Genomic DNA, 20,455 nt, shown 5'->3' with positions numbered 1-20,455 from the left:
TTCCAGCAGATGTCTGGTAAGTTGAAGTCCCCAACTAGAACAAGGGCTGGCGTTTGCGAGACTGCAGCCAGCCACTTATAGAATACCTCATCAACCTGTTCATCCTGGTTGGGTGGTCTATAGCAGACTCCCAGCACAAAATCACCTCTGTTAGCCTTCCCTTTCACCCTTACCCATAAACACTCAACTTCTTCATCACTGGAGTCTATCTCTATAGAGTCAAACAGCTCCCTAATGTACAGAGCCACCAGCCCCCCCGCCTTCTTCCTTGCCTATTCCTTCTGAAGAGCTTATAGCCACTCATTGCAGCATTCCAGTCATGACCATCATCCCACCACGTTTCCGTGATGGCGACTATGTCGTAGTTGTCCTGCCGCACAATGGCTTCTAGCTCATCCTGTTTGTTGCCCATGCTACATGCATTAGCGTAGATGCACTTGACCTGGGCTACTGATTTCACCCCCATCTTTGGCCCTTGACACTCAGGTTCATTACCAGCGGGCCTGGTTTTATCCCCTTCCCCCTTAACTTTCGGCTTAAAGCTCTGTCCATGAACTTTGTTAACTCTTAGCCTAGTACCCTTTTCCCCTTCTAGGAAAGGGTTTTCCCAATGTTCTCTAGCAGTAATTTCTAAACTTCTATCACCTTTCTCTGATGAAATGTCAGAGTGGGAGTCCTCACTAATTTGGTCTCCTTCAAACTGTGTCATGCTTTCCTCAGGTTTAACCTTGACAGGCCCAGTTATCTCCCCTTCCCCCCTCATATCTAGTTTAAAGACTGGTCAATGAGCCCTGCTAACTGCTGCCCCAAAATTCTTTTCCCCCTCTGGGACAGCTGTGTCCCACCTGACAATGACATGTCAGGTGTCTCATATAGCCACCTATGTTCGAAAAACCCAAAGCCCTGCCTGTAACACCAGTCCCGGAGCCACAAGTTGATCTGTTGCCTCTTCCTATCAATTTCTTTATTCACAGTTGCCACTGGTGGGATAGAAGAGAAGACAACTTGTGTTCCTGACCCCTTGAGCTGCTGCCCTAAGGCTCTAAAATCTCTTTTAATTGGTTTCGGCCTCCTCCTACCCATTTCATCACTACCCACCTGAAATACTAACAGGGGGTAATAATCAGTGGGGTTTACTAGGTCTGGGAGTTTGTTTGTCACATCCCTGACCCTTGCCCCAGGGAGGCAACAGACTTCCCTGTGTAGCGGGTCAGGGCGGCATATTGGTCCCTCTGCCCCCCTCAGCAGAGAGTCACCCACAACTATGACCTTTCTCCTTTTCCTTTTGGAGCTAGTAGTGAAGTTGGGTCCGCTGTGACGTGTACTTTCTGTCTTCTCTAGTCTTGGTGTGCCATCCTCCTCTCCATCGGCCAGTTCCTCTTGCAGGACCCCATACCTGTTCTGCAGGGGTAACTGGGAAGCTGGGAGAGGTTGGGAGGGGACTCGCCTGCTTCCTCAAGCAGGGACCTGTTTCCATTCCCCCTCTTCTCTGCGATCCTCTCCTGTTGCTTGGTGAGAAGAGGGGAGAGGGTCCTCCGATTTACACGGGTCCTCAACCTGTTCCCCTAAGCTGTTGGTCCATCCAGGTGCAGGACCCTGCATTATCTCTGCAGAATTTCATGAGGTTCGCACAGGCCTAGTCCCCTCCAGCTCTCTCTGAATGACAATCCTGCCCTCATATTGATTGACTGCACTCTACATTTTGCATCTATAAATTTTGTCATCTATAAATTCAATGACATTGTTTTATCTCCCTTGTCCAGGTCACCAAAAAATAGATCACTTCAGTACTCCAACTGTGACCAGCATCCATGTGGAATACAACCTATTAACTGCTACCTGCAGGCCTGACAATCTAGCAAGTTTTCCACCCATGTAGATAGACATTCATTCAGACTAGGACATCCCAACTTAGGACTCCAACAATGCTGTGGGACATTGCATGAAAAGTCTTGCTAAAGTCAAGGTATATGACATTCATTCTTCTCCCCTCATCCACAGATCTAGTAATTTCATCCAAAAAAGGCTGTCAAGTTGGTAAACTGCGATTTATGCTTAGTAAAACCATCCTGCTTACTCACAGTCATCATCTTTCTCCCGTGAACAGAAACACATTCAGGTTTCAGTCCACCTCACTGTCTGCTCATCTAGCCTATACTACAGCCTATATCAGCATCAGATATCACTAAATCCCGTTTGGCATTTTCCTCTTTTATTCTTCTACAGATAACACAGCAGCAGAAGCTACTCTCATGGTCCTGGTCATCCCTTCATGGTTTCAAGCCTCCCTGAGCCTTGGCTTTCCTGACACCATCCTTACCTGCCTGGACAGCGTTCCTAAATTCCTCCATTGTAGCCTGCCCCTGCCTCCACATTTAGTATAAGCAATTTTTGCACTGGCACCCTGTCAGGAGCTCCCTGCTTAGCAAAGCTGATCTTCTGATTTGCCTGCCTGTTTTCTTGACCATGAGGACGGTCTGTGCTTATGCTTGGAGAAAGTCCTCCTTAAAGGCATGATGGCTCTCTTGAGTTCCTTTGCCTTTCAAAACTGTCTCCCATGAGATCCTGCTGCCTCCCATCTTCCTGAAGAAGCAGAAATTTGCTCTCTGAAAGCACAGGGCCTGTACTCTGATGCTTAACTTCCTCACACCTCTCAGGGTCCGGAGCTGTTTCTTGGTCACTACAGCCAAGGCAGCTATTCGTGACCACATCGCCATGCAAACCTTTCCTGTTACTGAGCAGCAGATACAGCCACACATCAGCCCTTGCTGGTGCATCTGGTAGCCTGTGTGAAGAAGTTGCCCTGACACTGCTCAGAAATCTTCCTGACTGCTTGAATTGCTGTGTTGCCTTCCCAGCAGATATCAGAGAGGTTAAAGACAGATGCACATGGAGTACTGTCTTCCACCAGAGATAATGACGAACAGCCTGACTCCATTTCACAGGGGACCTCAACTGAGACTTTGAGGCTGCATGTGCACACCCTAAAATCCAACTCAAAAGCTTAGACCCTGCAACAAAAGGGAAGAGCAGATCAGACTCCTTGCTGCAACCAACAGTAGATGTTTAGAAACATCTATACCTCAATACAGGTTTCTTACCTCTGTCTGAGTTAAGCTGTTCTTGACTCTCCACAGAGCAAAGTGGCTTATGTTCTCCTATAATGAAATGTATTTATTTTAGAAATGTATTAATGACCTGGAAAAAAATAACTACACTCTGTAAAACAACTAAGGCCTGAAAGAAAACTTACTCCTTTACCTCTCCAGTAAAAGACTGTACTGTCACAGAGGAAAAATTTACAAGCCTAGACCAAATTGAAGCAATAGTCTGATTTCTACACATTTGTGACACTCTAGCTCTCTTACCTGAGCCACACACTGGACTGTTGTTCTGAGCAGCAATTCCTCTAACAAGTTTAGTTCTACCTGCACAAAAACAAATAGAATATCGGGAGAAATTACACAGAAATAGCATTTTGTGCTTTTGGAAACTAGCTGACAGCCTCCATCCATTCCACCAACCCCTCAAACCAAATAAAAAAAAAAAAATCACTGAGGACATGCAACTGAATACTTGACTTGGGAAAGAAGAAAGAGGGAAATATTGTTTTGGGGCAAAGACAGTCAGCGACAGATCAACAAAATGGGCCTCCTGCAACAACAACAAATCAGAACACATCTAACCAAATGAAAGCAGAGCTTACCAATTCATGATTCTGAGTCTTATACTTAAATCAGCAAATCACAACTTCTGTTTGATTATACCTGTGCATTGCTTACCCTACTGAGGTATAACGATTTTCTTTTCTAGCATGGTCAAAGCTTTGCTGTTTCCAGGGAAGTAGCTGAATTGTTTTGAGTCTAACTGATGGCCCGTTATGAATGACATTCTTTGTGCGTTGATACCAAGCATAGTGTTCTTGAACACCACCAACATCAACAAGGGGCGCAGAAGACTCTCTCAGAAAGTTTGCAGATGACATCAAACTGGGGAGAGCAGGGGATATGCTGGAGAGCAGGGCTGCCACTCAGAGAGATGTCAACAGCGTGGAGGAATGTGCTGGCAGAAAAGACGTGATGTTCAAAGGCAAACGTAAAGTCCTGCACCTCTTGAAATCATCCCATGGAGCTGTACACCTACCTCTGCCTGGCTAGAAAACAGCTCTGCAGAAAAGGACCTGGAAGCCCTGGTGGGTGATGAGTTGAATATTAGTCGGAAATGTGCCCTTGCAGTACAAGCCTAACAAATACTGGGCTCTGTTAGCAGAAGCATAGTCAGCACATCAACAGAAATAATTCTTCCCCTCTATTCCGTATTTGTGACACCACATGTGGAGTACTATGTCTAGTTTTGGGCTCTCGATTAATGAAAAAACATCGTCATTCTGAAGGTAGTCCAGCAAATTTCCATCAAGATGTTTAGGGAGCAGTAGCTGTGCAAGGAGGTGCTGAGAGAATCATGTTTGTTCAGCCTGAAGAAAAAGAAGGCTAAGGGGATGGCTAATTGCAGTCTACAACTAACTTACAGAGAAAACAAAGGAAAATCCTCTCAAAAGTACAGAACAAAGGGCAGGAGGCAATGGTTGCAAGTTGCAAAAGGGAAATGTCTAAGAGAAATAAGGAAAATATCCTTCCCCACGTGGGTGACTCAGCACTGGAACACATGCTGAAAGAGACTGTGGAAATTCCATCCTTGGAAATACTCAAAATTTGACTGGACAAGGCCTTGAGCAACTTGATCTAGCTTTGAAGTTGATCCTGTTTTGAGCAGCAAGTTCAATGAAACCTCCAGAGATTCCTTCCCATCTAGTTTATTTCATGATTTCATGCTAACAGAAACTAAATGGAGAATGATCATGAAAGCGTAAGTTTCACATGCAAAATACACGTATGTATGCTCTGATCAGAGCCTCCCTCCTGAATATCATCAATCAGCCCTTCCCGGATAGGAGATGCATCCCACGCTCTTCATCCTCCAATGACCCCTAAATGATGACCCCACTGGGAAACCAACAGGAGTCTTCCATGCAGAACACCTTTAGGATGAAGCAATGTATTCCTGGTTGGGACACTCTCAAACACAAAGAGAAGAGATGGTGTGCATCTCTTTTTCAAGCCAGAATACAATCTGACACATTAACCTAAAAAGGTGCCAGCAAGAGATACACAATGATAGCTTACAATTACCTTTTCCAAATAAACCGTCAGATTTACAAGAGATACTTGTATTCAGCGTAGGGATGAACCATGAAGCAAATCTAGAACTCCAAGACGATGGCAACACAGGCTGACAGGAGGCACAGACGTCCCTATGTATCAGTTGACCACACGGAGTTGTTAGATTAGACTCAGCATAAGATATTCAACAGACCCTAGTAAGAGTCTGTCCCAGCGATAAATCTGATCTTGAGAGCAGCTTTATGATGCTCTCAAAAGAGGCAGTGGAAGCACACTCAGGTAGCAACGGGAGAGGACAGACGCTTGGTAAGTAGAAGCATACAGTAAACAAAACACACAGTCTGAAGGAGAAATATGCAAGTACAAACTAGAGCATTTCCCAGTACACAGAGCCCAGTGACTGAGCACAGGAAAGTTCAGTATATTATTTCCTTTAAATCTACTAGTTTTTGCCTAAGTTGTACTTGTTTCTATTACTGTATTTACAATACATACCATGGCCAGAAACTTGCATGCATTCTACAGAACCTTAAATCAGGATAATCTTGAAGCATGTTAAGCTCAATTAGGACATGCTATACATACCTCTTCTGCATAGGAATACTAGTATTCCTACAACTAGAATTAAGACAACAAAAGCTGCGATAAGGCCGCCTCTGCTTCTTTTGTCATAGCTGTCTCCTTTAAAAAAATAAAAGAAATAATGACTGGTTAGTTGAAAAGCAACTATGTGATAAACTACTTCTTCAGTAGAAATACAACCCTGAGTGGGCTTTATAGCTATTTGCTTTTAAACAAGTAACCTCAAGAAATTAATGCGACAAAGTTAATAACCTTTGCTTAGGTTATCAGCAAAACCCTAAGCCAGCTCCAGGAAAGTTACATGGTAAGTATCTTAGTTCAGTGAAGGCATATCACTGCTTGAAAGGTGATGGCTATTCCATTTTTCAGCCTATGAAAGGCTGAGACAGATCTCAGCCAAATGAAATTTCAGCAAATGTCTCGCATTGGGTTTGCAAGGCAAGGTTTTGGTAGCAGGGAGGCTGCAAGAGTGGCTTCTTTGAGAAGACGCCAGAAGCTGCCCCCATGGCAGACAGAGATAGTGCCAGCCGGCTCCAAAACGGACCTGCTGCTAGCAAAAGGTGGGCCCATCAATGATGGTGGTAGCACCTCTGTGATAACATATTTAAGGGTAAAAACTGCTGCACGACAGCAGCTGGAAGAAAGGAGTGAAAATATGTGAAACAATTCTGCAGACACCAAGGTCAGTGAAGAAGGAGGGGGAGGAGGTGCTCCAGGCACCGAAGCAGAGATTCCCCTGCAGCCCATGGAGGTTAACAGTGGAGCAGATATCCACCTGCAGCTCATTGAGAACCCCATGCTGGAGCAGTTCTTGAAGAACTGCAGGCCGTGGGAAGGACCCATGCTGGAGAAATTCATGGAGGACTGTCTCCCATGAGTGGGACCGCATGCTGGAGCGCAGGAAGAGTGTGAGAAGTCTCCCCCACAAGGAGGAAGGAGTGTCAGAGACAACATGTGAAGAACTTACCACAATCCCCATTCCCTATCCCCCTGTGCCACTTGGGGGGAGCAGGTAGAGAAACCAGGAGTGAAGCTGAGTCCAGGAAGAAAGGGCAGTGGGGGAAGGTGTTTTAGATTTGTTCTTGTTTCTCATTATCCTACTCTGATCTGATTTTGATTGGAAATAAATTAAATTAATTTTACTCAAGTCTGCTTTTCTTGTGATGGTAATTGCTGAGTGATCTCCCAGTCCTTATCTCAACCCATGAGGCTTCTGTCATATTTTCTTCACCCTGTTGCATTGAGGAGGGAGGATTGATCGAGAGCTTGCCGCACATCTGGCAGCCAGCCAAGGTCAACTCACCACATCCCTCCAACACATAATTCCAGTGAAGAAGGAAGAATTCTGTACTGGTAAGCCATGAAAATGACTTTTGCACAGAAGTGGGAAATTTTGTCAGTTACAGACTGCCTTATGCACCCTACAAACCAGATGGTTCCAAACATGCTCTCGTTCTATGTTTAAAAAAAAAGAGGCAAGCCTCAAGCTGACCTGAAGCTCAGCTGAGGCTGGCCCAAAGCAATAAGCAATAGCAGAAAACTCTCTTTTCTCCTTTTTATATTTATCTGTGAAGGATGCTCATTGAATCACTCACACGCCAGATGAGAAATTATTTTATCTAATGGCTGCTAGATGACTTATTTGAAATGACTGAATAGTTTCATTCCAGTTCATGGAAAGCAGTACAAAGAGCACAATAGTCATTAGCATTAATTACACAAGGCCAGAAGGTTTAGAAGAGATCTAAGTATGTCTCCTTCTTTATTATTACTCATTTCAAGACACAGCTGAAGGCTTTATTCTGTAGAGATCCATGCAAAAAGTATCTTTCCAGGGGGATCAAGCTGTCAACCTCATACCTTTTAACAACCTTAAACACACTTTTAGCACACAAATCACTTCTGATGCTTTTTACTCTTTAAATTTAACTTCCTGAGAAGTCAGTAGAAATCTTACAGTCAAAGTCCATGCTGCTTCCCAACCTAGCCCCTCAGACTTGCATATACCACCTGACCCATTCATTACCTTGTCTATTTGGAAAGCATTGAGTTAAAGAGATTTCAGAGCTCTTTTCCGTTTGAGAGAATTTAATGAAACATGTAGCTTTCTCGGAAGCATCAACATTCTTAGAGATGAAAACTTCCTGGGTCTGACGAGTGACTGCTAAGCTACTGAACTTCCAAGTATAAATCAGAGGCTTCTGGAAATCTCCTGTACATTTTAACGCAAGGTCACCACCACTGATGTTGCAACTTATTTCAGGTTCTGGAGGGGGAGCTGAAGGAGAGAAAACATTCTGTATTACTTTGGTTATAAACTGCCTTGAATTTTAGCACAGGACAAGGGCTGGAGCAACAAAAGCAGCAGGAGAGTGCATAGATAAAAGCATACATGTAAGGTGCGTGTGTGTGCACACCTTGTGCGTGAGAGAGAAATGCAGTTCTAAGAGTGGCCCTGTTTGTGGTTCTTCAGTGACTAGTTGGAGACTTCTCATGGTTCATCACCAATAAGATTAATATACACACTGTCAAATATATTTCCCAAAGACTACTAGTAAAGCTGCGCAGATCAGCACAGGATGATGCCACAGATATTCAAGCACATATAATATGCCTGCAGGAGCATCTTCAGTAGATACATAATGCCTAGGATAACTTGGTCAGCTTGCTCAAAGAGTTTAGTTATCTACCTGAAAGTACACAGTGTGCCATCTACACACACTCTAGAAGACATTCCAAGGTGAGTAGCGATGGGCACACAAATTAGATGCCACCTTTGAAAATTTGTTTAAAGCGCCTAAGTAACTTAACAATAGAGCCAAAGAACACCCGCCCTCTGTCTGTTTGTTTTCCTGACAAATAAACAATCCGCTTTCTAACCTTCTTAAAGTGAATAAAGTGGTGCAAATTCATTATGCAGTTCTTCCACTACTTACCTAACACAGCAAGTGCAAAGGTTAAGTTATATTTTTTATTCATAGAATCCAAGTATTCTAACACGTATGTGCCAGTATCACTGTTCTCCAAGTTAAATATAGTCAGGCACCCATTCTCCTCATTAAGCAAGCCTCTGTTACGGAGAGAAGTAAAATATGTTGTTTTGCTTTGCCCCTCCCATTCAGCCACTTTATCCTTGTTTTTTGTCCACAAAATTTCCACTGGTTTTTGGTCTATTTTTACTGGAAAGGTAAAATTTTCTCCCACGATGCCAAACACTTCCTCGCAGTGGATGTGTGCTACAGGGAAAAAAAAAAAAAAAAAAAAAAGAAAAAAGTTATTTTAACAATTGCTTTACAAACTATTACTTGACTAATGCTGTATGCACTATGAGATACATTCAGATTTAAGTTAGAAGCACATCACAATGTTGCAAAGTAAGGTTTGTGTCAATTAAGAATTACCCAAACTCAGCCTGTCTGCACAACCATGTGACAGGCACCACCAAGAGATCCAGTTTCCATGTTCTGGTCCCAGACAGAATCATTTGTCACGATCTTCTTCCCTATCCTAAGCTCCTCTATCCTGAGTACTTTCCCTCCGTTCACTTGAATTAGTCTCCTGCCCATGGTCTGGGGAAAAAGATGAAATGAGATTTTGCTGGTGACAACAATTCTTATCTCACAATCTTATTGCAGAATGCCCAGACTGAAGCTCCTGCTGAGGAAATAAGCTGCAATTCTTCCAGCATGAATATTAACAGAGTTAGTAAAAAGCACACTTCTGACACAAAATTGCTACGTGGTTCAAAGCACCTGCTCTGAAGTCATGAGGATACTAGGGATTTCCCTTGGAAATGTCACTCAAGCAAGTTTATTTCACAGCCAATGTATGTGAAATAGCATCCCAACCTTTGAGATCTAGCAGAGTTGCAAGCAAGAAATGGGAGCAGAAACCTTAACTGCTATCAGTTTTGAATCAATAATATTTTGCTTAAAAATGCCTAAACTTTGAATATAAATAAACAAACAACAACAGAAAATAAGACGGATAAGAGATTTTCCCTAGTTTTTATTAAAAACAGCTTCATGTGCAAAAAATCTACAGATCTAACAGATGAGACAAAATTCTGCTGTAGGGAAGGGATACTGTAGACCAATAGCATCTCTGTGTCCCTGCTTCAGTCTTCAGCAACCATCTCCTACTTCCGAATAACTTTGAATGGCTCTGAAAAATCCCAAGACTACTGCCATGGCAGACATGTATGTGGACATAGACAAAAACACGCCAATACTGAGTTCCAAGTTACACATGCATTAAGGACTTGATTCTGCTCCACGGTAGCTGGTAACTTTTTACTACTAAGTTGAAGGAAGGGCATGATTAAGATATACATGCGATCTCACATTAAGGCAAGATTCCCAATATGCACCATGGAAAATGTCCCTTTAAAAAGTAGCTGTGCATGGTGAAAGAGAAATATTTCAGAAGCCTATTCCTCAAGCCAACTACTACCAAGTGACAGCTACGATTTTGGGTTTGTTTTCATTTTGATTTTTTTTTTTTTGATTCCTAAATGGCATCAAGTCAAGAACCCACCAATCCCTATATCATTCTGTGCTTCCCTTGCTTACTAATGTTCATAAATCAACATGGATACTACAGCTTTATCACATCAAAACAAGTCACTTCTTCACTGTATATGAGTCCAGAAAACAAACCATAGCCCATCTTGCTTCACATCCTATCTCCTTTCCACATGAAAGCAGTTGGGAGGTCAGCCAGGCCAGTCATCAAGAAGATTAGGTTCCCCATCAGAAACGAACAATGCTCACCAGCATACTGAGTGTCCTGCTCTTCTGCCTGGTGCCACACCATAGAAACAAAGACTGTCTCAGACAGGAGACTGAAAGCAAGCAATGGGAAACACACTTCTGTGCTTGAGTACAGAACTGCACACACAGGTGGTCTTCTCCATGCCTTACTTTTCATGGACTATCCAATTTCTTTGCAATTTACCCATGAAAGTACTCTTTCTCATGCCACTACAGTTTCTACTTCTTGTCTGCACTTATGCTGTGGCCTTTTTCAGGCACAGAAACTGGAAAAGTAAACATGCTTAAGACAGCTCGGCTATCTCTCACACATCTTTTCAACACAACCCACCTGCCTATCTTTGTCTTCTATCCTGTTCAGACAGATTTAAACATCTCACTTGCTCCCACTGCTGCAGTATGAGCATCTCTTTCCACCCATCTCAATTAAAAATGTTCAGAAAACAGAAGAACCCAGGAGCTCCAACATTTGTGTTTGGAGACCTTGTGGTCCAAGGCAGGATGCTGGGCAAGACAAAACACTGTTTTGATTTGATGAAGCTTGCAGTCTTGTTGGAGACTTCATAAAGACAATTTTTAGGAGTGTGTTTTCCTCAAGAAGTCATCTCTCACTGCCCAGAGACCTATAGTATTCCTAGCATGGAGAAAAACTCCCGGCTCTACTCACTGTGAAATTCTACCTCTTAGTAACTTTGGATCACAGACACAACCAAGCTGTGGTGGCTTAACGTCAGCATGAATAAGCCAAGCACAGTAGCTGTTGACAAGAGGAAGGTAACATAACCCTCTCTGGGAGGAAAGCAGCCATTTGCTAGGGAGTAAGAACATGAGCAAGGACAGCCACTACTGCTCTGCCAACCACTAATAACTTCTGCCACTAGTGCTCTGCCAACCACTAATAACTTCCTAAGCCTGGGTCTTGATGCATGTTGATGCATAAACTCTCCGCATCTTTGCTCTCTTTAAGTCATAAGAGCTAGCCTGGAGTAATGAGGGTAAGATTGTTTCTGCTTTCTTCCAGAAATGAGACTGGAAGAAAGCAGAGCTAAAAACACATTTTTCCTCCACACTTTCTGCTTATCTTGGGGAAGTGCCATCCTCTTCAGCATACTCTCTTCTTGCCATCTGGTGAAACAAAGACTTGGCAGCAAGGAACGGAAGAGTTCCTGCCCAAGGACACTCAGGACTCCAAGGAGCAAGACAGGGAAAAGGTTATCCTTTCAGCATAACCATCATTTCCTGTCTAAAACCAGGGGTTGGACGCTTTTACTTCCCTGCTTCACTACTCCAGTGAAAACATGAAGAAACATCCCACTCAACACTGTCAGCTTCCTTTTTTCAATGAAATTATACATCATACAGAAACATTGCATAAGGTCTCCACCACGTATCTTTGAGCTTCTAATGAATGCACGTGTCATCACACACTTTCTAAATTTCTAAGGAACCCTTCCTCCTCTTCTCTATTTCATTTTATATGGAGACAGATTTCCCATTCCACAGCAGTTAACTTCTCTGCTGTGAGCAAAGACAGAGAAGTAACAGCTAAACACTCTTATACACTCTTTTTGGAAGACTAGAAATAAGAACGATATTCTTCTGCTTTCTCCCTCTCTCCTTATTGTACCCTATTATTCCAAGATAAAGTTCACACAACAAAGCAGTGCTGTGCTAAGGCCTCCAGTAGCCTCTACAGAAACTGTCAGACTACCTGCTCCTGTATCTCCTTCAATCCACTCCAAATTCCTTCTTATGGCATGCCTTTGTGTTCTACCCTTCCAAACAAATTACATAGTGAAAGTGTTACTGATAAAGAGAAGCTAACATTGTGCGAGCAAATCCTATTCTGCACACCCACCACCTCATCTCATCTACATCATCTTCTGTTCCCACTTCTCCAGCAGACAGATACCTTTACCTACACAGTCTTTTCATCCTATGCAGGATTCAGAGCCACAGTGAAGTGTTCTGCCTACCACACATCAGCTGAACTGCAACAACAGTATGGGTGCATGGATTTGGCCTGCAGCAAACAGCAAGCCACGAATCTTAGCCTGCTCTGCAGTACATGAAAACATTTCAGATTTTCTCATGTTTGACAACAACTCAGCTAATGCATGTAACCTGGAACTCCATGCTAACTGAATCATGTCTCTGAATGGAGAGCTTGGATTGCAACCTACATAAGACAAGGCACAGTCCTTCACTCACAGTGTAACAGGTCACTCATACAACCTACCATGCTATACTCAAGTTTTAGTATTCACCTGAATAATTCGGACTCTTTAAGGATTTAAGCAGGCTAAAGGTATCCACATGTTCTGTTCAGACTGGATAAGTGGAATTCAATATTCCATTTATCAGCAATAAATGCTTCATTACCATATTTGTATACCTGATTTTAATTTCTTCACTACTTTTCTTGGAGCTGATGTGAGGCATAGTTATTCCGGAGAACTTCTGTAAGCTAATTCCCTTTTTATTTTTAATGCTATCATTATAATCTTTCCTGGTCTCAAGTACCTATTCAAAATGCACACCTGCTGAAATTGGGTGGCAAAGTCCTTACAGATTAGCATATAGCAAGGAACTGTCTGCCTCAGGAGTCGGGCTTTTTAAATAGTGGATTTTTGTTCTATTTTTTGTAAGTTCCCAACTACCCCTTTTTTTAGGCTTTTTTTTTTAATTATTATTTTGAATTCCCCCAGCAACTGTAAGCAGTGGAGAGTTAGGTTCCCTCCTAACCCTCAGAACCATCACTTGCCAAGAATCCTGAAATAAAAGTTCAGTCCAGAAGGACTATCAGAATATTCATCCATAGTCCTCCTAATTCCCCCACAGGCCACAAACATGACCCTCTTCCCAAACTCTAGTAAGAAAGCACTTAGACCCGAGGTATGAAAGCACGGGCAAAAGCTACAGCCAGGAAAGAGAGAATGCAGACGACAGTAAGCTGTAGCAGTGTCCCAGGTTGTTGCAAGAGCAAATTGGATTCGGGTAGGAATGACTGCAAATCTGACATGTAACATCAAAAGCAGAGTTTTTCACTTGTTATGATATGTGTTGCTACTCCTGGACAATATGGGGCTGCCTGCATCTACAGAGCTCTACACATGAGCAAAGGCAGGTCCTAAGGGTAGCACCCACCAACAAGTCCGAGTCCCTCCCCACCACAAAATCCATGCCTCCGATTACATCCGTCAGCACAGGCCTCACAACAGGCAAAGGTTACCCAGTCATTTTAAAGCTATGCTGCTCACCACAAGTATGCGGATGACCTACCCATTCCTCCCTCTCCATTGTTTTTGTCTGCCTGTTCCCGCAATTAGTCATGCAGCACGTACAACTTTCTGACAGTTAACCTGACACACACCCCTCACTCCAAACAAAAAAAACACAGAAGGATTGTTAATTCCCAGATGTGACTTGCTGTGGGAACACGAGTGCTTGTGCATGGAATGGAGAGGAAACAACAACATGAGTAAGACCATCCCTTTGGCCAGCAGCACCGGCCTGGCTCAGAGTGCAGCGACCGCACCCATGCCCCAGGCTCAGATTTCTTAAAATAGCTAGCAGGAAATGATGAGGACTGAGCTGTACCTTAAATCCAATCCCTTCACTGAGGGCGCTTACCTCTCTCCACTCTGGGTTCACAGCCCTAAACCTTCCTAGCACAGAGGTAAGACCTTCCAAATAAGGCCGTCAGAGATACTGCCTCTCTTTTCTCCAGTAACTCACTAGTCAAACCACATGTTCAAGACTTTTTCCTACATTAAAGAGATAAAATGCACAGTCAATTGAAGGAGAGCCTAAAGCCTTCTCACTGATGTCCTAACCAAGCTGCATTATAATTCCCTCGTGCACACTGGCACAGCCTGAAGAGGAGGAAGACCAAGCACGCTCCACTGCGCAGCTCAGGGAAGCCTATGGCAGGGTTATCAAAGCCTTGCTATGTGACTCACAGGAGGACTAGGTGGATTCCAACTGAGCTTAGGCACGAGCAAGACACAGAAAAGCTTGGCTATGATGCAGATTAGGCAATTCTGGATACTTCCAGGAAAGAAGTTGAGGAATGGGGAAAACATTAGCTCCACAGAAACAAAGGTGCCACCAGAGTCAGACACCAGCTGACTGACATCAGAATTGAGGGGAAGGTGCAAATCTCCAACAATTTTTGTAAGTTTAGTTTCAAAGATTTCTTTTCTTTTTTTGCAATACCCAGAATTTTCAGTTCCTCTGCCCTGTTCTCACTTACATCTCTCTTCCATTTGCAGAACCTTGCAGATCTCTCTAGCTCCCTCCACTCCGCTTCCTGCACAAGTCTCTTCCACTCCCCTTGTCCTCTGATTACTTGCCCAGTCCTGCTCTTCCTACTACTTGGTGTGGTCACTGCTACGATGCACTTGTGTACTAGGACTGCTTGGGATGGAGTTAATTTTCTTCATAGCAGCCCATATGGTGCTGTGTTTTAAATTTGTGACCAAAACCGTGTTCATGTTTTAGCTATTACTGAACAGTGCTTGCACAGCATCAAGACCTCTCTTTCTCACTCTGACCAATCCTAGAAGTAGGTTGGGGATGAGCAAGACATTAGGAGGGGACACAGCTATGACAGTTGACCCCAAATGATCAAAGAGATACTCCCTACCATATGTCATGGTCAGCAATGAGACTGAGGGTGTTTTTCCAAAGTAGCTGCTGCTCAAAGAAGTCCACTGGTGGGAAGGAGTGATTGCTTTCGCATCACTTGGTTCCCCCCCCCGCTTTATTTTCCCCCCTTCACTTATTGTCTTCATCTCAACCCATGAGTTTTTCGTGCTTTTGCCCTCCTGATTCTCATACTCCATCCTGCTGAAAGGGGGCAAGCAAGTGACCAGGTTGGGCTTCACAACTTACTTCCAGATCTCTACCCACCTCTGACTCTCCTGTGAGCCAAGAGGATCTGGTTCACAGCAATGCACCTGAAATCCTGGTGTCTTTGCCTCTGAATTAAGGACAGAATCTGTCTAGTGCAAAATTTTGCAGCTGAGGTCTGTTTCTTCAAAGATCTGAAATGGAAGCTCTGAGCCCAGTGCAGTGCTCATCTCAACATGCATACTGATCATGCAGCTCTGGCAAATTTTCTTAAGCATGAAAACTTTTGATATAAAAGCAACTCTAGGAAATGCCTCTAAATAAACTTCGTATTAGCAGTATCCACTGTGCAGTATTTCCAAGTTGGAAAGGATGCTCCCCTTTCAGAATGTAAATGGATGAGCTCTTATTTTTGTGGCACCTTCTTTATTTATGTGTTTTCTTTTTGCCAAAGCATTGCCTTAGGTTAGTTCTAGGTAAGACTATTCATTTCATACTAAACAGACATCAACAAAAATATTCCATCTCTAGCAAGTCTGCCTGTTCATATACCAGGAAAAAGGTATGTGTACGGTGTCACCAGAGCCACACTAAAGGTAGCAGAAAGAGAAAAAGCTTCACAAAGCTACTGGTATTTTAGCTAATGTCGCATCTCTGCCTTTTAAGTACTGTGGTACAGTGGCTAACACATTGGTCATCCTGCACTTGCACCTCTCTCATACTTGGTTATGTTGCACTCCATTAACGGCAACGGGAAATTTCTGATGTAACAGCCTAGATACACACAACATTATTAGCAAACTTCACGTACTCACAGCTCTCATCATCACCGTGGGTTAAGTAAGGAGTTTTCACTTCTGCTAAGCAAACCACATCCAGTTTGTCATGCAACTTCTTACCATCCATCACAAACTTGAATTCACCTCCATCATTCCTATCACTCAGAGAGTAATGCAGTCTTACAACCCAAGAATTTCAGCTTTGTATAGCCCTTCTCAGTTCCGAGCCTCAGTTCCCAGAAATTACCTCTGAGCAGCATTATGACTTTGTTAATATTCAGTCACAGTTACTCTGATCATTGGTTTAACCCATCTTACTAAGAAAGACTATGGAAGTGCAAGACATTCTCTAAGAGGCAAAGAAAGACTTAGACCTGCCTTAAAACACTCGTTCTTACATGCCGTTCTAGAGCAGGGAAACTTCATCTGTTCTGCAGAAGTCTAAGTCCACTAACAGAGCAGTACTCCAGGGAATTCACCATACAGAGGAGGGGTTACTGCAGGACCACGGTTTCCAAATCTTTTGCTTTGAGAGGCACTATATGGGGCAATGGTGGGAAGAGAGCACATAAAATCATATTTTTATGTTCTGTAGTTATAGCATGATGTGCTCTGCATATACAAACTTAGGATAACCTAATCACTTAACTCCAGCTTCAGAAGGGTTTATATAGTAGACTATTACTGCCTGTACTTTGAGGCAACCTAGATTCAGCTAGTTCTCCTGTCAAGAACATAACCAACAAGGCCCTTCTTCCGGTCACACACAGGAGCAGGCTGCAATGTGAGAACTCCTGTTCTAAAAATCTTGTGCCCCCTGCCGCAGACAATTGATTTGTGGTGTGTGTGCAGCCATCCCACTCTCCCTCCCCTCCACCTGCTTCTGCCCTCCTTTTTGCAGTCTCAGGGTCCTGCTCCTTTGGCATGCTCCCTGGACTGAGAACACCGTTCATTAACTTTATAGGGTTTTTTGACAAATTACATTGCCATTAACACAATGAGTTAAACCCAGTGAATGACTGCCCAGGCCAACACATGGCAGTGTGAACAGAGAGAGGGAAGGAGAGAACTAGGGTTCCCCATTTTGGCAATGGTGAACTTAAGAGTCACAGAGGATCCAGAGGATCACTGTGTCCTGTAGGATACTAATTATTTTTGATCTCTGGGCTTTGCTTAGGGACAGATCCTACTTGCATTTAAGCGTACCCTGAACTTCCAGAAAAAAAGCAGTTTAAATCCTCTGGCCACTTATTCCCAACATCCAGATAGCACTTCCATGCTGTACCAGCACAGCTTTTATGTTGCTGTATGATCAACAGGACTGAGAAAATAATCTGTCTCAATAATTTTTTTCCCTCAACCGAGTTAAATTTCCAGACGGATCATCTCTGCTGTTTTGTTTGTAAAGAATGGAACAAACGGATGACACAGAGAGGAACTGTTCTTGTTCACCAAGACCAGTTCACCAACACCAGCTCAAATGTACTCCAAACTACAACCCATGCCTCTTCCAAACCCTATATCATCTAGGCAGCCTATAGCCACACCACCCTCAACACAGCCAGTATGGTCTCATGAAACTGTAAACTCATAGGAGGCCCATTAAAAAAAAAAAAAAAAAGACAAATCAATATACACAATCAAATCTTTATTTTCTTGGCAAACACCTTTAACCACACTGTCAACCCTCAAGACCAAAGGAGTCTGTGCATGTAAGCCAGAGGTGTTCCTGGCTTTCTACGGACTAAAACCATTAATCACATTAATCCAAGAAACTAGCAGCAACAGTTTTCACTCTGTGTTCATCCTGTAGTGTTAAATATCAATGGCAAGGATTTATCAAGAGTTCTTAAGCAGGGGGCAGAGGATTTTTTCTTTTTTTTCTTCCCCTCTTTGTGAGAAATTCAGAACTTCCTCTGTTTATACAGGAAGATTCAAAAGTAAGGTAACAGGACAACATAATCAGGTATCAGCTTCATATTGCCGATGCCTGATTTTTCAACTCATATCATTTTAAACTGTGTTTAACATTTCTATTAGCAACCTACCGAACTAACCACATTCTACAAGCAACCTGAATTTGTTAGGAGTCCAGCTTTTTCCCCATTCATCCCAATACCTTGCAATGTAGTTCCCATGACATCTCTCATAGAGCGTAAAGACACCGGAAAAAACATTGAGCAATCCTGATATTTTTGTGATGAACAAAAAAACTTAGAAAGGAGCATGTATTTCTGCGTGTAGAGAAAAAAAGGAAGGAAATGTTAAAACCAAAACAAAAACCATCCCAAACCTGTTAAGCTGTCTAATGGGGAATAAATAAAAAGCCACATTAAGGTAAATTTGGTTTCTCTGTTGGTCACTTTGAGAAGAAGTCAGAAAGAAAACATGAGAATTGCTAACAAATACCCTTCTGTCAGCCAATATGCTGACAGCCCACGCTCCATATTGTATATGGTAACTTCTGCTCTTAAGTGAACCAGGTTTTCTCCCCTCAGTTCATAAAACTCAATTCTTGTAAAAGAAGTTGAATAGGGAAACAAAGCATCAAGGAACTCAGCAAAATATGCAAGAACTAGAAGGTAGTAATACTGCTTAAAAATGAGTTGATGCTCAGAACACTGAAGGAGTTCCCTGGATTTCAGATAAGCCTCACTACAGATGCAGAATGTTTCTGGGCGCTCTAGTTCGCTCATCCGGCTTACCTCCCATACCCTCTCTGCTTTCGGGGTGAAGTCCTGACTCTTGCTAAAGCCACTAGAAGTTTGGCTGCCATCTGCAGTGCCGCAGAATGTTCCCACCATGTGTCTGGCACTGAGATCCTCCTGCTGATGTGGTAGCCAACAATTTATTCACCTCATATAGGGAGGGTGCAAAGATCTCTCTGTGGATTTCTACAATAAACTGATCCACAGATACTACACTGACTTTTTCTTCCACCCACATACAATCTCCATGATCCCAAAACTGAACACAATTTTGGCTTGAATTTCCAATGACTGAAGGAACATGATCTTGGTAGGTTGAAAATCAAACTACTTCATAGCCTCAGTGTGACCTTTACAGTTTTAAGAATTGTATTTGCTAGTCTGAGGTTTTATTACACAGAAATCTGACGCAGCAGCGCACTGTGAAAACAAGTTATCTTTACGTGGTGAGTTGGGATTCTGATGCCAAAGCTACACCTCAGCTTCTGTGTGCCACAGGTGCCCACAGGAGGATGAAGAAGCATGTCTTCAGGCTGGATTATGCTATATGCTTCTCTACACGGACACACACACACACACCCCCCAGCCCCCGCATCTCCAGATGTTCAGTGACATAAGACTGGGATAGGTGCAGTGCTTTGAATTTGGGTGGAGATGCAGGAAGCCTAGGAAGGCAGGGATTCAGGAGGGGAAGGCTGATAGAGGATAAGGATCTACCAACAGCATCCCAGTCTTTACAACAGCTGTTTGCAAGGCTAGAAACTTGTATGCCAAGTCAAACTGCTACTGATTTACTTTATGCACTTGGGCAAATCAGTCTGATTTTTCAGAGTCTTGATTTTCTCATATGGAGATGACAGATTATTTTACCTTGACAAAATTACCATAAGAACACTTACACATCGTCAACAACACACATAATAGCAATAATGCAAGCATACAAACAAAAAGAGGGCATGAAATCTTGATTTAGTTCAGCGAACAACTAACAAGCGTGTGTATTTGTATTCCTGATCTCCTATCCTAATCAACCACTGCAAAATCGAAGTTTTACAGAGGAAAAGACAACAGAGCTAGTTAATTTTTTTGTTAAATGAGGATATTATGATACTTGCACCCACAATTACCCTCTCCAGTTGTCCAATTACCATCATCTCTCCCTTTTAACTATACATTGTTTAGAACATGGAATCTCATTTCCTGGATAATAGCACATGCTATTCGCATGTGCTATTAAATCGCATTCCTGGAATGCAGCACCTGCTCAGAGTAGCAGCAGCATGCCAACTTATGTAAGGTGAGGTAACAAAGCACCTTCACACACACACAAAAAGTCACAAGAGGACACTCAATCATCTATTACTAACAGTCATTTAGAACGATCTGCAAAAGCACTGCAGGTAAGGTGAAGAAATTGCATCTAAAGCTGAACATGAGCAGACTGACTCACACAGGTATGCACAGTCCTAGCTTCTCCACTGGTCCACTTTACATATCTGCAGAACAGGATCTAACAATCTTAATTAAACACAACAAGCTGAAGGGTTCTTGAATAGCATGGGAGGAAATCTCAGGCAGTT

The 20,455-nt window shown here is 43.0% G+C and overlaps 1 protein-coding gene across 3 annotated transcripts in view; it reads right to left on the bottom strand.

Moving 5' to 3' along the window:
* CD58 (CD58 molecule) overlaps positions 1-20,455 on the bottom strand; it is a 37,344-nt gene that overhangs the window by 15,155 nt on the left and 1,734 nt on the right. For 2 of the 3 annotated variants that reach the window (XR_012588233.1, XM_074593948.1), the window contains exons 2-6: positions 8,699-8,998; positions 7,789-8,040; positions 5,766-5,861; positions 3,369-3,428; positions 3,102-3,158 (exon numbers count right to left, since the gene is read on the bottom strand). Coding sequence is in view for 2 of the 3 variants with exons in the window: in XM_074593948.1 (XP_074450049.1) it covers positions 3,102-3,158; positions 3,369-3,428; positions 5,766-5,861; positions 7,789-8,040; positions 8,699-8,998 (765 nt within the window). In the remaining variant the exon portion in view is untranslated. Of the gene's footprint in view, positions 1-2,320; positions 3,012-3,101; positions 3,159-3,368; positions 3,429-5,765; positions 5,862-7,788; positions 8,041-8,698; positions 8,999-20,455 lie in introns of those variants that run through there. The other variant, XM_074593939.1, reaches the window with a different exon arrangement.

Source organism: Larus michahellis, chromosome 1 (assembly GCF_964199755.1).
Source record: "Larus michahellis chromosome 1, bLarMic1.1, whole genome shotgun sequence".
NCBI lineage: Eukaryota > Metazoa > Chordata > Aves > Charadriiformes > Laridae > Larus > Larus michahellis.
This window is presented reverse-complemented; position numbering and strand designations above follow the sequence as displayed.